Here is a 15,803-nt window from a genome sequence, read left to right as displayed (position 1 = left end):
CGTCTCTGAGAAAGTAGATCCTTCCTCAGAGGAATCCGCCAGGGAGGGGCTGTCGCAAGGAGCATTAGTTCTGGGAACATTAGTTGGGCCAGTAGTGCACAACTAGCAAGACCTGCTCCTCATCCTCCCTGACTTTGCACAAGGTCTGTGCAAGTAGGCTCACTGGTGGAAATTCATATTTGCAAAGGCCCCGGGCCAGCTCCCCCGGCCCCCCAGCCCGTGGCGGAGGCATCTGTGGACACAACAGCAAAATGCCACTCATTAGGTACCTGCGCGGCAGAGCAGCTGGTGCAATCATTGCATGCCAATGTGCATTGGCTCGTTTAGTTACACTCAAAGTAGATTGGCTTCTCTAGCGAGATTCCTATTTGTCGGTAATGCGACGTGGTGTTGAGAGTGACCGACTGAATAGGAACCATTTGTCTCATTATTCAATATGGGCCAAATGACATCAAATTATGACATTGTCTTTGTCTGTAAAAATAGGTGTAATGGGTTCATTTTGAAAGGCAGATAAATAAAAGCCCCAAGTATCATCATGGAGGGCTCGTGCCTTGAGTACCTTGAAAGCAGATTATTTCAAGTAACTTTATAACTTCGTAGCTTACAAGAATTTTGTAATAACTAGACCTGAAGGTAGAGTTGGAGTGGATGAACTGATGCTTCTCATGGAATTTAGTTAAAAATACACTGACAACAAAAAAAAGGGTGCTGCTAGTTGGAATCGAATCCAGATTCCGGATGAGACAAACATACTTTACTCTTTTAATGACTTTATTTACTGTAGAAAACATTGTTGTAGATGACCACAGTGTATACAATTAGTTCAGTTTTTTATGTTTTGTTATCCAGTAAATTAGTGAAACACTTCTTAAAACTTGTCCTGCCCAGTGTCCAAATATGCCTACTTCCATACTATATAGTAGGTGAAAAACAGGATGTGAACCATAAAGTACACAGTTGACCTAGTACTTCTAGTGAGATTCTGAAGTGAACATCTGACACTTTACTATCCCATGAGGCCACACGAGAGGATTTGTGAATGACAGTGAAACGACGCAACAGGCACTTGTAGGTCGCATGACAATGACAACATGGCGGATATAGTACGTCCAGATTACATTCATACTAAACACATTCATACTGAGTATAGTTTTTTAGTGGTCGCAAAGTAAGGTTCAAACCAAATGTAGTGCCTACTATACAGTTTCAACTACATGAAACAACGTTATAAAAAGCCAAGTAAATCAGTGTATCATTCGTTCATTAATGTTTTTATTGAATATTAAGAGTAAAAAAAATTAGAAAATGGCACTTTTTTGTTAAGTTATCCATAGTGAACATGTAGACACAGAAGGAAGCCCTGTCTAGTCGCAATACGATTTGTGTCGAGCCATTCTTTATTCTGGTTGTTTAATGATAAAGAGATGAAATGTAGTTGTAATAAATGCTTTAAGAATCCGTACAACTATAGCAGCAAGGACTATTGTTCTGTTGAGTGAAACTGATGATGGCATGGTTTGATCTTTGGTTGACCAATCATGATACATGGATTCAAGAAGGCCAAAATCAAAAAATTTACCATTGCTTAAATAAACAGTGATTTTGTCTGTATCTTGCCTTAAGTATACATTTAATCGAGTGATATTACAAACAAGTTTGTTTTTCCAGCCTTATTGATCATTTAAGACGTTCTCTGAAAACAGTATATTATCAGCTTCTCAAATACATCTCGATCTGGCTTTAACTCTTTCCCTGCCATTGACGGAATTTTCCAGTGATCCCTGTTTTCACGGTTATATGGTAGGGGGTGCTATTACCAAAGTCCCTTTAAGACAAGTCATGTAACTTGGCGGCCATCTTAGAAACGCCTCTCGGGCGTGCAAGTTCAGTTCCTATCTCTTTGAATGGGGAAACATCAAATTCTCAAAACTGTTCGCCAAGCTTACGATTAAATTTCATATTTTAAATCACCAGTTAAATCTGACAACAACTGCCTGATAAATTTTGTTTCTAAATGCTCGAATCATGACAAAAAAAACTACATTTTTCAGCCTGGACGAAGCTAATGTCCAGTGTTTCACAACACTGCCTGTTTCTATAGCAACTGGAGCTTCTAATGGCAGCTGCAGTTGTGCTAATCAACGATTGGCTCTTTCATTTGGAAGGCAGGGCTTATTAGCCATATTGGGCGTTGCACTTTCTCCCATTCATAGAGTGCACCGTCTTCCTATATATAAAGTCTTTGCTTTTTCACATCTTCTGAAAGAGTACAGAATCTCTGCATCGAAACACAGGCGAAGACAACGCAGAAACAAGCGATAGAAGCATTGTAAAATGTAAAATATCACGCGATCATCAAACATTAAACCACATATAAATCAAAACTACCTAATGTGTCTACCTAACAAATCACTGGCAGGGAAAGAGTTAAGGAAGTGTAATTATTTTACTAGATAAACAGTTATGGCTCCTCATGTGAAGCTCCTAAATCAATGGATAAAGTCTGGATCGTGCCCAGACTACTTTCAGTTAAAATCCTCTGATGAGAAAAAATGAGAAAAGAAACATCTGAGAAAATAAATATATATTGATATTTGCAGTTTCTTTTTGATGTCTTGTACAAAGTACTTTGAAATTGATAGCAAGAAAACAATCAGTCTTTTTCATAATGGTTTCAGCTCTATAAATATAATTTCTTTAGTTTTTCCTTCTCATCACTCGCTGCGTGGCACTACTTGCACACAAACTGGTCAACAGTGCGCGAGCAGCTCTTGCATCTGACGTAGCAGCACCAGTGGAACTTGCAGTGGCAGCGCTCGACCAGCTGTACCTTGAACTGATCGTAACCTCGACCGCAGCACATGAGTGCACAGCCGGCCATGCCTTCAGACGTCTTGTTGCAGAGGCGACCTTGCGTTCCTAGAGAGCCAGTCGTCTTGTTCCCAATGCAGTAATCCGGACTGGGGTCTATGTACACCAGGTCGTTGCTAGTAGGAGAATTAAATTTGGAGTGCACTTGAACGAGCTTTCCACGGCTGTTCATCTTCATGGCAGCGGCGCTGTCGTATTTCTCCTTCAGAGCGTCGCCCACCTTGCGGAAATCCGCGAGTTGCAGCCAGCAGGTTTTGAGGCTGCAGGAGCCGGACACGCCGTGACACTTACAGGACACATGGGCGAGATCGGAAGCCATCTGGGACAGAGAAAGAGTTTATTAGACAGAAAGAATCACGATTAAGAGTTTAATTAAAGAGTTATCAGTCTGCTTGTATCTACACACAGTCACACGCCTCCATGGATCTGACTTTTGGTTTGTTCAGCCCATCCCACAGATGCTCGATTGAATTGAGATCTGGGGAATTTGGTGGCCAAGTCAACGCCTCAAACTCGTTGTGCTCCTCAAACCATTCTTAAACCATTTTACTTTGTGGCAGGGCGCATTATCTGCTGAAAGACCCACAGCCACCAGGGAATACCGTTTCCATGAAAGGGTGTACATGGCCTGCAACAATGCTTAGGTAGGTGGTACTTGTCAAAATAACATCCACATGAATGGCAGGACCCAAGGTTTCCCAGCAGAACATTGCCCAAAGCATCACACTGCCTCTGCCGGCTTACCTTCTTCCCATAGTGCATCCTGGTGCCATGTGTTCCCTAGGTATGCCATGCACACGTCACGTACCCGGCCATCCACGTGATGTAAAAGAAAACATGATTCATCAGACCAGGCCACCTTTTTCCATTGCTACGTGGTCCCATTCTGATGCTCACGTGCCACTGTTGGTACTTTCGGCGGTGGACAGGGGTCAGCATGGGCACCCTGACTGGTCTGCGGCTATGCAGCCCCATACTGCGATACACTGTGTATTCTGACACCTTTCTATCAGAACCAGCATTAACTTCTTGAGCAGTTTGAGTTACAGTACTTCTTCTGTTTGATCGGACCACACGGGCCAGCCTTCGGCTCCCCACGTGCATCAATGAGCCTTGGCCGCCCATGACCCTGTCACCGGTTCACCACTGTTCCTTCCTTGGAGCACTTTTGATAGACACTGACCACTGCAGTCCAGGAACACCCCACAAGAGCTGTGGTTTTGGAGATGCTCTGACCCAGTCATCTAGCCATCACAATTTGGCCCATGTCAAACTCGCTCAAATCCTTGCCCATTTTTCCTCCTTCTAAAACATCAACTTTGAGGTCAAATTGTTCACTTGCTGCCTAATATATCCCACCCACTAACAGGTGCAGTGATGAAGAGATCATCAGTGTTATTCACTTCATCTGTCAGTGGTCATAAAGTTATGCCTGATCGGTGTGTATCGATGCTCATAAAAATCTGGGGTGTGTAAACCTTTTGAATTGGATGAACAGTGTAAATTGCACTTATTTTGTCTTCTGGGAAACATGTAGTTATTCGCTTCTGAAGGGGAGTACTAAATTAAAAGAATATGATCTTTAAACAAAATAAGAAAAATGAACAATTCACATCATTACAATAATTGCCCATTATAGTTTACATTAATGTTTAAATGAAATAAATGGCATCAAAACTCAATCTGAAATACTTTTCGGATGTAACTAATTTAATTACCACCCATTTAAAATGTAACTGTAATGAAATACAGTTACTCAAATTTTGTATTTTAAATACGTAACCAAGTTACATGTATTTCGTTACTCCCCAACCATGTAAGTAACATGCTAAATCATGTTAGCAATGTGTTAAAATATGCAAGCAACATGTTATTTATTGGTAGCAATGTGTTAAAACATGCAAACAACATGCTAAATTATGTTAGCAATGTGTTAAAACATGCTAATTCATGTTAGCAACATGTTAAATCATGCTATCAATATGTTAAAACATGCTAGCAACATGTTAGTTATTGGTAGCAATGTGTTAAAACATGCAAACAACATGCTAAATTATGTTAGCAATGTGTTAAAACATGCTAATTCATGTTAACAACATGTTAAATCATGCTATCAATGTGTTCAAACATGCTAGCAACATGTTAGTTATTGTTAGCAATGTGCTAAAACATGAAAACAAAAAGCTAATTCATGTTAATTTAAAACTTTCTTACGGCTTTATCAAGCCAACATCAAAGTTTGTCCCAACGAACTTTACTCTATGTTTTGTATTTGCTGTCTTACCCTCCGTCCTGCTTCATTGTTGTGAAGGTTCATCAGCAGTCTGGCACTTTCCTTAGAGCCTTTGGTGAAGGTTTTCTCCCGCTCGCGGGCGTCCACAAACTCCTTGCTGAAGCGGTATCCATAATTGAGGTTGTCACCACAGCCGCCCCACAGCCAGTCTCGCGGCAGGTCTTTAGGCCTTGCCGCCCGGCTGCAGCCGCAGCTCGACAGCTCCCCCTCTCTGCAGGCACGACTCACTGCGTTCACCACGCCAGCCGCGCTAATAGCATACGTGAACGCCGTCTCTCTGCTCCCTGGGGAATTCACAGTTAGCTTTGCTTTTATTGTGCTTTTATCAGCAACTGTGCAACAACTGAATTTTAATAATTTATCTTATGAACACTGACCAAATCTGAAAGAATCTGTCCATTCCATTAGGCTAATCATTTCCTTCAGGTGTCAAGAGTGTAAAAACAGAAAGATTCAACTTCAACTAAAAAAATTATTAAATGTGGAATTATATGCTTTTGTTTTAAACTATAAAGACATGTAGCACACACTGAACCAGTGCAAACCTTCTTTAGCCTTAAAAACTGTCAGGATTTACTAAAGACACGCAGTGAGGATTTAGAGATGAAAAAGCGTGGAAGCAGTTTTACAGCTGACCTTATTGCATATGCATTTGTAGGAGTTTTTCTGTCAGCATGTTAAATTAATGGCAGGAAAATCTTTAATAACTGACACAGCATGATTTACTAAGATTTGCCATAGTCAATTTACTAGTATTTGTGACATTATTTAACACCCCCCCAGAAAAAACATCTCAACCCTTTTTGCCCTTGACATGCTGAGATAGTTGCTGTAGGACAGGGATGTAAAACTCAGCCCTGCAGAGATTAGCTTCAACCCTAATTAAACACAACTGATCCAGCTCATCAAGCCCTTCAGGCTTCTTTGAAAACTACAGGTAGGCCTATGTGTGTAGGAACTAAACTCTGCAGGTCTTTCAGGAACTGAGTTTTGTAGGAGGAGGAATCTCAGATAACAGAGGGTGTGTAAGAAAAACATTATCAGTGCAATGATGTCCTCAGAGCTTGTAGAATTCATGCAGCAGCACAAGTACGCCACCTGGTGAACACATCCTTATATTGAATAACAAGAAACCACACCTAATCAACAGGCATTCAGAGATCATTTTAAAGACCCCAACTGAGTGCAGTTTTCTTTCCTGTTGAAACAACAGGTAGTCAGGCTGGACGTATCGAAGAGCGACTCTTTTAAAATAGCGAATAGTCTTTAGTTCACATCGCGACTACATCGCAACTATTGCTAGCTGCAGGCTAGGGTTTTAGCAGGTCTAGTTAGCATGGTCCAGTTAACCGCTTCTGGTAGATTCCATAAATAAATTTCTGTCATGACAACTCTCTGAGTGTTTGGTAATGGACTTGCACTTTAGGAAAATGTTTCCAAGTGCAACCGAGTTCAGTGCTGTCAGTGAAATTTTCAGTACTGTATTGTCACAAAAATCTATAATTTGCATGTGTTGCCAGTTTAAACGTTCAAGCAATTTTAAATTGTTCAAGAGCAATTAGACGAAAAAGAGAACTGAATTTGGTACTTAATTCTGAGTAAGCGATTACTGAAAAACACTATTGAAAGTGGATCGGACTGAGCAGCACAACACACTTGTAGCCAATCAGCAGTAGGGGGCGTGTCCACGCATGATGGGGGAGGAGAGAGAGTGAGGGAATCAGCAGTAGGGGGCGTGTCCACGCATGATGGGGGAGGAGAGAGAGTGAGGGAATCAGCAGTAGGGGGCGTGTCCACGCATGATGGGGGAGGAGAGAGAGTGAGGGAATCAGCAGTAGGGGGCGTGTCCACGCATGATGGGGGAGGAGAGAGAGTGAGGGAATCAGCAGAAGGGGGTGTGTCCACGCATGATGGGGGAGGAGAGAGAGTGAGGGAATCAGAGAGAGTGAGCCAATCAGCAGTAGGGGGCGTGTCCACGCATGATGGGGGAGGAGAGAGAGTGAGGGAATCAGAGAGAGTGAGCCAATCAGCAGTAGGGGGCGTGTCCACGCATGATGGGGGAGGAGAGAGAGTGAGGGAATCAGAGAGAGTGAGGGAATCAGCAGAAGGGGGCGTGTCCACGCATGACGGGGGAGGAGAGAGAGTGAGGGAATCAGAGAGAGTGAGCCAATCAGCAGTAGGGGGCGTGTCCACGCATGATGGGGGAGGAGAGAGAGTGAGGGAATCAGAGAGAGTGAGCCAATCAGCAGTAGGGGGCGTGTCCACGCATGATGGGGGAGGAGAGAGAGTGAGGGAATCAGAGAGAGTGAGGGAATCAGCAGAAGGGGGCGTGTCCACGCATGACGGGGGAGGAGAGAGAGTGAGGGAATCAGAGAGAGTGAGGGAATCAGCAGAAGGGGGTGTGTCCACGCATGATGGGGGAGGAGAGAGAGTGAGGGAATCAGAGAGAGTGAGGGAATCAGCAGAAGGGGGCGTGTCCACGCATGATGGGGGAGGAGAGAGAGTGAGGGAATCAGAGAGAGTGAGGGAATCAGCAGAAGGGGGCGTGTCCACGCATGATGGGGGAGGAGAGAGAGTGAGGGAATCAGAGAGAGTGAGGGAATCAGAGAGAGTGAGGGAATCAGCAGAAGGGGGCGTGTCCACGCATGATGGGGGAGGAGAGAGAGTGAGGGAATCAGAGAGAGTGAGGGAATCAGCAGAAGGGGGCGTGTCCACGCATGATGGGGGAGGAGAGAGAGTGAGGGAATCAGAGAGAGTGAGGGAATCAGCAGAAGGGGGTGTGTCCACGCATGATGGGGGAGGAGAGAGAGTGAGGGAATCAGAGAGAGTGAGGGAATCAGCAGAAGGGGGCGTGTCCACGCATGATGGGGGAGGAGAGAGAGTGAGGCAATCAGCAGTAGGGGGCGTGTCCACGTATGATGGGGGAGGAGAGAGAGTGAGGGAATCAAAGAGAGTGAGGGAATCAGCAGTAAGGGGTGTGTCCACGCATGATGGGGGAGGAGAGAGAGTGAGCCAATCAGCAGTAGGGGGCGTGTCCACGTATGATGGGGGAGGAGAGAGAACAAGAGGGAGATTTGAAGAAAGACTGTAGAAAGAGAGATGGCTGAGAGACATTACAAAAGAGAAAAGGTCAGAGGAATATCACAAATAGAAGAGTTATGATCAGGCAACTAAGGGTACATTTACATGACAATGATGTACTAAAAACGGGCTGCTGGTGGCTAACAATGAACTCTTGCTTGTATATACCCATCTTTTGCTCTTCCTTGTTGTTTGTTCGTCATCTCTGCTTTATTTTTTACAAAGCGTTATTTTGCTTTGCTTCTGCCATGATAAAAAAAAAAATTATTTTGGGGGTGGAGCAATGAATGGAGGGGTGTGTTTGTTTGGGTTGATTTCAAATATCATCAGTTTTCAACAATGGTTCTCAGAAATCACTTACTGCACCTTTAATAAGTTGATGTGAAATAAAAAAAACATGGTTAAAGCAAGCCTAAGATATTGACTTGATGACATACAGTAATATTTACTTTGACTCACTCAGACTCAAACCCAACACTACTATCAGCCTGCGCCATCTAGAGTTTCATGACAGAACTTTGTATTTCTGCTGCTCTTTCTCCATTGACAGCCATTCAAAACCAAGTGTGAGTATTCAGACAAAATAACATTCTCTGCAAACAGCATAGACCAGACTGTATAAACATCACAAACATAAACATCACAAACACAAATTAACCTTATATAGTAGATGATTCGCCAGTGACAGTTTATGGAGGGCTCTTGAAATGGATATATCGTGGGTCTTTTATGCTCTGTTCATGTTTTTTGCATAATGAAGCATTTAATAGTTTATGGCCGAACATACACTATATTGCCAAAAGTATTGGGACATGCCTCCAAATAATTGAATTTACTTCCATGGCCACAGGTGTATAAAATCAAGCACTAGGCATACAGACGCTTCTACAAACATTTGTGAAAGAATGGGTTGCTCTCAGGAGCTCAGTGAATTCAAGCAGCAACTCAGCCACACTAAATTCACAGAGCGGGGTCAGCGCATGCTGAGGCGCACAGTGCGTAGAAGTCGCCAACTTTGTGCTGAGTCAAAAGCTACAGACCTCCAAACTTTATGTGGCCATCAGATGAGCTCAAGAACAGTGTGTAGAGCTTCATGGAATGGGTTTCCATGGCTGAGCAGCTCATCCAAGCCTTACATCCCCAAGTGCTATGCAAAGAGTGGGATGCAGTGGGGTAAAGCACGCCGCCACTGGACTCTAGAGCAGCGGAGACGTGTTCTCTGGAGTGACCAATCACGCTTCTCTGTCTGGCAATCCCAAGGACGAGTCTGGGTTTGGCGGTTTTCAGGAGAACGGTACTTGCCTGACTGCATTGTGCCAAGTGTAAAGTTTGGTGGAGGGGGGGATTATGGTGTGGGGTTGTTTTTCAGGGGTTGGGCTTGGCCCTTTGGTTCCAGTGAAAGGAATTCTTAATGCTTCAGCATACCAAGACATTTTGGACAATTTCAACAGTTTGGGGATGGCCCCTTCCTGTTCCAACATGACTGCACACCAGTGCACAAAGCAAGGTCCATAAAGACATGGATGAGTGAGTTTAGTGCGGAGGAACTTGACTGGCCTGCACAGAGTCCTGACCTCAACCCAATAGAACACCTTTAGGATGAATTAGAGCGGAGACTACGAGCCAGGCCTTCTCGTCCAACATCAGTGCCTGACCTCACAAATGTGCTTCTAGAAGAATGGTAATTTGATGGAAACAGTTTGGGGATGGCCCCTTCCTGTTCCAACATGAATGCGCACCAGTGCACAAAGCAAGGTCCTTAAAGACATGGATATTATTAACAACTCAAACCCCTTTCCGGACATCACTACCTAAACGCCAGACTCACTCATGTTTGTAGTTCTTTTAATTCGTGTTCGTGTTCTAGTTCTGAAGCGAATCCTCCTCCAAAAAGAGCAAAGGTTGTGGGCAATATTAGCCACCGTGCACAGACGCACAATTCCAAAATCTCCCAGAAACAGTAGACCATCCAGGGACTTTCGGCATACTCTTTTCAGCATACAATAGGAGTGTTGGACTTGAAGCGTTGCTGCAAAGAATGATCGATGTACAACATAAAATCACAGTGAGAGCGATTAGAGAGCGGACTTTAATATTGTACACCGATTGGTCTTCAAGTCCAACACACTTTGGGACACACTTATTCTACTCTCACATGCTATATAGGATGGAGACTTTGAGTTTTTGGCTGTTTGAGTTCATTATGAAAAGACAAAAAAGACAACCCCACTTTTGATAATGCCCTCTCAAGGTGCTTTTTTGGTGTCCTTAACTGGTGTGATCGTTGTGAACTGTTGTGAGATGGGAAAGAGCGACCTAAAGTCGTACCTATCTGCATGACACTGCCGAACACCGAGGAGTTGTCCACTGTGCTGCAGTTCCAGCGGCGCTGGCGGAACTGGTATTGGCACTCCCGGATGCCCGTCTTTGCGCCCTCTCCGATGAAGTGCATGTGATCCTGGTACAGCTGGCAAAGCTTCCTCTGACCTGTGGACAGTCCTGCCAGCTGACTGCACAGCGGCTGACCTCCTATGATATACGCTTCTGGGATCAGGAGGGGATTCATTGCTAGAGACCTGCAAACACCCACACGCATTCAGAAAGTAATGAATTTTATTATTGCACTAATACTAATAAAATAATAAATAATTACATCACATTGTTACTGTTTATAGAAAGTAATGTTAAATATGTTGTGTGTAGACTAGTGTTATGCAAAGATGGCATCCCAGACAGCAACATATTGTCGTTGGATTCCACGCGTATGTGGGCTGGATCTGAGCCGACACTATGCTGCTGTCTGGGATAGAAGCCACCAGAAAGTATTTGTGTGCCCATAGCTGAAGATCTTATTCAGGCACAGACAGATTGGGAAAATTGATAATGAACTCTAATGAACAATAGAACAAATGTAGATGCAGTCACTCCATGTGCTTGCTGGGTAACATGAGCCATGATTGATAAACAACTTTTAAAAAAAACAGCGCTAGTGTGTAATGTGACGGAAGTTTTTTTATTTATTTTTTGGGAGTAAAGGTATGCATTCTTGAGAATTCTATTATTGTTGCTAAATACAATGACCTTGGTTTTGACTTTGTGTAAATGATTTGTGTCAATCAGGCTGGGTAGATCTGGCCTTGTGGGACTCTGAATGTCATGGAGGTCACCTGTTTTCACATAGTATCCCCTTCCTTCTGAGTATGACCTGAACAAGGCCATGACCAAACACACTCTGATGACTATGAGTAAATATAGGTGTTAAAACAAGCACGTACCACCACGAGTTCGCCTCCACAAGCACATGCATAAAGCAGGCACAGAAGGTTATGGCGACCGCAGCGTGTCGTGTGTCCGAGACTGAGCACTTCAACTTCAGCTTCAACATCATTCCGGCCTGAAGAAACGAGAGCAAGAGTTACATCTCACACAAAGCTCGGCCACGGCTCCGTGTGCCAGAGACATTTAAAGAGCATGTGTATGTGTGAGAAATAAACAGAGTTAGAGATAATAACTGCATGTGATTTTGATCCCAGTTATGCGGGAAAGTGAAAAACCCAACTGTGTGCATGTAAAACAGTTCTCCTCTAGACGAGAACTATATAATCTATATCTTCTGTTTGCATAATTTACCAAACCTGTCTCATATTTAGATGATATTTAGACGTTTAAGAAAATGAACCCCAGAAGATACCTGCGGTTTACACACACCAGTCTAAATTGCAAATGAACTGAATTACTTCACGTATATGAAATGCACAATTGAAAAAGCAGAGCGTGAATGTATGTTTCAGGTTAAAAAAAAATGATTTTCCATAATGAAGCCCACTTGTTATAGATGTGCATAATCTTATACATTATAATATTTTAAATCTTCTTATATTTTGCTGGAAATGTTTATACAGAACATTATATTACACTGGAACAATTGATCGTAATGTTAATGTTAAAAGACTGTAAAAAAGCTAAACTTTTAATGGTTACTGAGTTCCTCAACGTTAAAACATTTTTTAAATTCAATTTGTTCCATATTTTTGTCAGAGAAAAGCTTAATGTAAAAGTAAAATCTAAATGTAAATGTTAAAACTGTCAATACAAATGTAAAATGTAAATATTAATTTTAGATGTAGGTGTATATCTCATTCACTCCAAGTAGCTATGTGCCAAGTCAATGAAGGGATCTAAAGCAAATAATATATGTTATTCCATCAAACAGAGCAAGAGATTAAATCTAGAATCAAAATCTCGTTAAATAAAATACAGATTTAAAATACATTAATTAGTAAATTAACATGTACAAACTGGAGCCGCAAGATGGAGCCATAAACAACTAGTCGCAGATGACAAGCTTAATTCTAGATAGATAGATAGATAGATAGATAGATAGATAGATAGATAGATAGATAGATAGATAGATAGATAGATAGATAGATAGATAGATAGATAGATAGATAGATAGATAGATAGATAGATAGATAGATAGATAGATAGATAGATAGATAGATAGATAGATAGATAGATAGATAGATAGATAGATAGATAGATAGATAGATAGATTTATCTACTTACACTTACACTTTGTCCAGGATGGAAATTCAGTTTATTTACGCGTTTTGCTTCCCGTTGTATCCTCAGTCTCTGGGTTTATCATGAACACAAGGGAAGATGATAATAATGCAATCCCACGGTGTTTCTCAAAGATTCTGATAAATACTCCCAGTGCTGCTGAAGTTGGTTGGTTTTGTTTGCTTGTTTGTCTTGATATTTATATCTTTCTCCCCAAGATCCATAAAAAAAATTACGTTTAGGCGGAAAAAGTAAATCCAAATGTCCGCATGCTAAAAAATTAGAATATTAATAACATTAATCACACAGGTAATTTTGCCAATGTTATTCCAGGAGACAAACACTTTTCGCGATTCATTGTCGGTGCCCTCGAGCAGGCTAAATATTTATATTCTCCATGAATACGATGCTTCTAAATCAACAACATTACAGGCTCCTTGCGTCAAAGCATTGGAAATGGTTGCTCAGAGTAGATGTCCAGTTTCGTGCTGTGTTCAGAGTATGATGAAGAGTGTGATGATCAACTGCACAAGTCTCTGCGGAGTTTTCCTCTTCACACTTCAAACTCCGCCTGTGCGCGCGCTCAAACACTCGAGCACAAACCTTTATCAGGCACAAACCTACATGAACAGATCCTAATCCTGCCCAAACCGACTGATGACTGCTCATATTATACTAACTTGGCCATTCTTCAGTTGCGGTGGCAGACGAGGCACAAAATTTGTATAAATAAATAAATAAATAATAATAATAATAATAATAATAATAATAATAATAATAATAATAATAATAATAATAATAATAGTAATAATAAATCATGTTTTATTTTTAGATAATAACTATTGTTATGTATTTAAAATTTGTTTAATATGCTATATCCATTCAAATGAAAGCTTAATGACTTTTTGAAAGTCATTTTTGACACTAATATATCAGTACATATACCTTGACAAAGGTTACTTGTGCCAAAACATGGTAACAAATAAAATAGGCTTAAGAGAGTGTGCAGTTATATTTCTTTGCATTAACTTTTTTTCTTTTACTTTCACCTCAAAAGGTGAGCGTTTGCTTTGCAAGAGTACCACAACACCACAGATTGTAACATAACTGAAGGTAACAACACTAATGCTACTGACGGTAACACCACTGACAGTAAAACCACAGACAGGAACACCACTGACTGTAACACCACAGTTGGTAACACCACAGACGACGGTAACACCACAGACGACGGTAACACGACTGACTGTAACACCACAGTTGGTAACACCACAGACGACGGTAACACCACAGACGACGGTAACACGACTGACGGTAAAACCACTGACAGTAACACCACAGACGGTAACACCACAGACGACGGTAACACCACTGACAGGGACACCACAGACGATGGTAACACCACTGACAGGGACACCACAGACGACGGTAACACCACTGACAGGGACACCACAGACGGTAACACCACTGACAGGGACACCACAGACGATGGTAACACCACTGACAGGGACACCACAGAAGACGGTAACACCACTGACAGGGACACCACAGACGGTAACACCACAGACGACGGTAACACCACAGACGGTAAAACCACTGACAGTAACACCACAGACGACGGTAACACCACTGACAGGGACAACACAGACGGTAACACCACAGACGACGGTAACACCACAGACGGTAAAACCACTGACAGTAACACCACAGACGACGGTAACACCACAGACGGTAAAACCACTGACAGTAAGACGGTAACACCACAGACGACGGTAACACCACTGACAGTAACACCACTGACAGTAACACCACAGACGGTAGCACCACAGACAACGGTAACACCACAGACGGTAAAACCACTGACAGTAGCACCATAGACGACGGTAACACCACTGACAGGGATACCACTGACTGTAACACCACAGACAGTAACACCACTGACAGGGATACCACTGACCGTAACACCACAGACAGTAACACCACTGACCGTAACACCACAGACAGTAACACCACTCACAGTAACACCACTCACAGTAACACCACTGACAGTAGCACCACAGACAGTAACTCCACTGACAGTAACACCACTCACAGTAACACCACTGACAGTAACACCACTGACAGTAACACCACAGACAGTAACACCACTGACAGTAACACCACTGACAGTAACACCACAGACAGTAACACCACTGACAGTAACACCACTGACTGTAACACCACAGACAGTAACACCACTGACAGGGATACCACTGACCGTAACACCACAGACAGTAACACCACTGACCGTAACACCACAGACAGTAACACCACTCACAGTAACACCACTCACAGTAACACCACTGACAGTAGCACCACAGACAGTAACTCCACTGACAGTAACACCACTCACAGTAACACCACTGACAGTAACACCACTGACAGTAACACCACAGACAGTAACACCACTGACAGTAACACCACTGACAGTAACACCACAGACAGTAACACCACTCACAGTAACACCACTCACAGTAACACCACTGACAGTAGCACCACAGACAGTAACACCACTGACATTAACACCACTCACAGTAACCCCACTCACAGTAACACCACTCACAGTAACACCACTGACAGTAACACCACAGACAGTAACACCACTGACAGTAACACCACTCACAGTAACACCACTCACAGTAACACCACTGACAGTAGCACCACAGACAGTAACTCCACTGACAGTAACACCACTGACAGTAACACCACAGACAGTAACACCACTCACAGTAACACCACTGACAGTAGCACCACAGACAGTAACTCCACTGACAGTAACACCACTCACAGTAACACCACTGACAGTAACACCACTGACAGTAACACCACAGACAGTAACATCACTCACAGTAACACCACTGACGGTAACACCACTGACGGTAACACCACAGACGGTAACACTAATGACGGTAACACCACTGACAGTAACACCACTCACAGTAACACCACTCAC

General features: G+C 42.8%; 1 protein-coding gene across 1 annotated transcript; it reads right to left on the bottom strand.

Annotated features, from left to right (window-relative positions):
* Positions 1-760: 760 nt before the first annotated feature.
* wnt5a (wingless-type MMTV integration site family, member 5a) lies at positions 761-13,360 on the bottom strand. The gene is made up of 4 exons (XM_079827870.1): positions 11,524-13,360; positions 10,577-10,824; positions 5,159-5,451; positions 761-3,193 (listed from the first exon to the last, which is right to left on the bottom strand). The coding sequence occupies exons 1-4, from the start codon at positions 11,634-11,636 to the stop codon at positions 2,735-2,737; spliced, it is 1,113 nt and encodes a 370-aa protein (XP_079683996.1). The 5' UTR covers positions 11,637-13,360; the 3' UTR covers positions 761-2,734.
* Between the last annotated feature and the right edge of the window lie 2,443 nt (positions 13,361-15,803).

This window comes from Gobio gobio, assembly GCF_949357685.1.
Source record: "Gobio gobio genome assembly, chromosome: 10".
Lineage (NCBI taxonomy): Eukaryota > Metazoa > Chordata > Actinopteri > Cypriniformes > Gobionidae > Gobio > Gobio gobio.
The sequence above is the reverse complement of the archived record's forward strand: the minus strand, read 5'-3'. Positions and strand labels throughout refer to the sequence as shown.

Excerpts from the sequence above, each read along its gene's own strand:
- wnt5a (XM_079827870.1), bottom strand. The coding sequence starts at position 11,636 with ATGATGTTGAAGCTGAAGTTGAAGTGCTCAGTCTCGGACACACGACAC. Across the intron at positions 5,452-10,576 it reads CGGCAGTGTCATGCAGATAG|GGAGCAGAGAGACGGCGTTC; the intron begins GTACGACTTTAG and ends TGAATTCCCCAG. Across the intron at positions 3,194-5,158 it reads ACAATGAAGCAGGACGGAGG|ATGGCTTCCGATCTCGCCCA; the intron begins GTAAGACAGCAA and ends TCTCTGTCCCAG.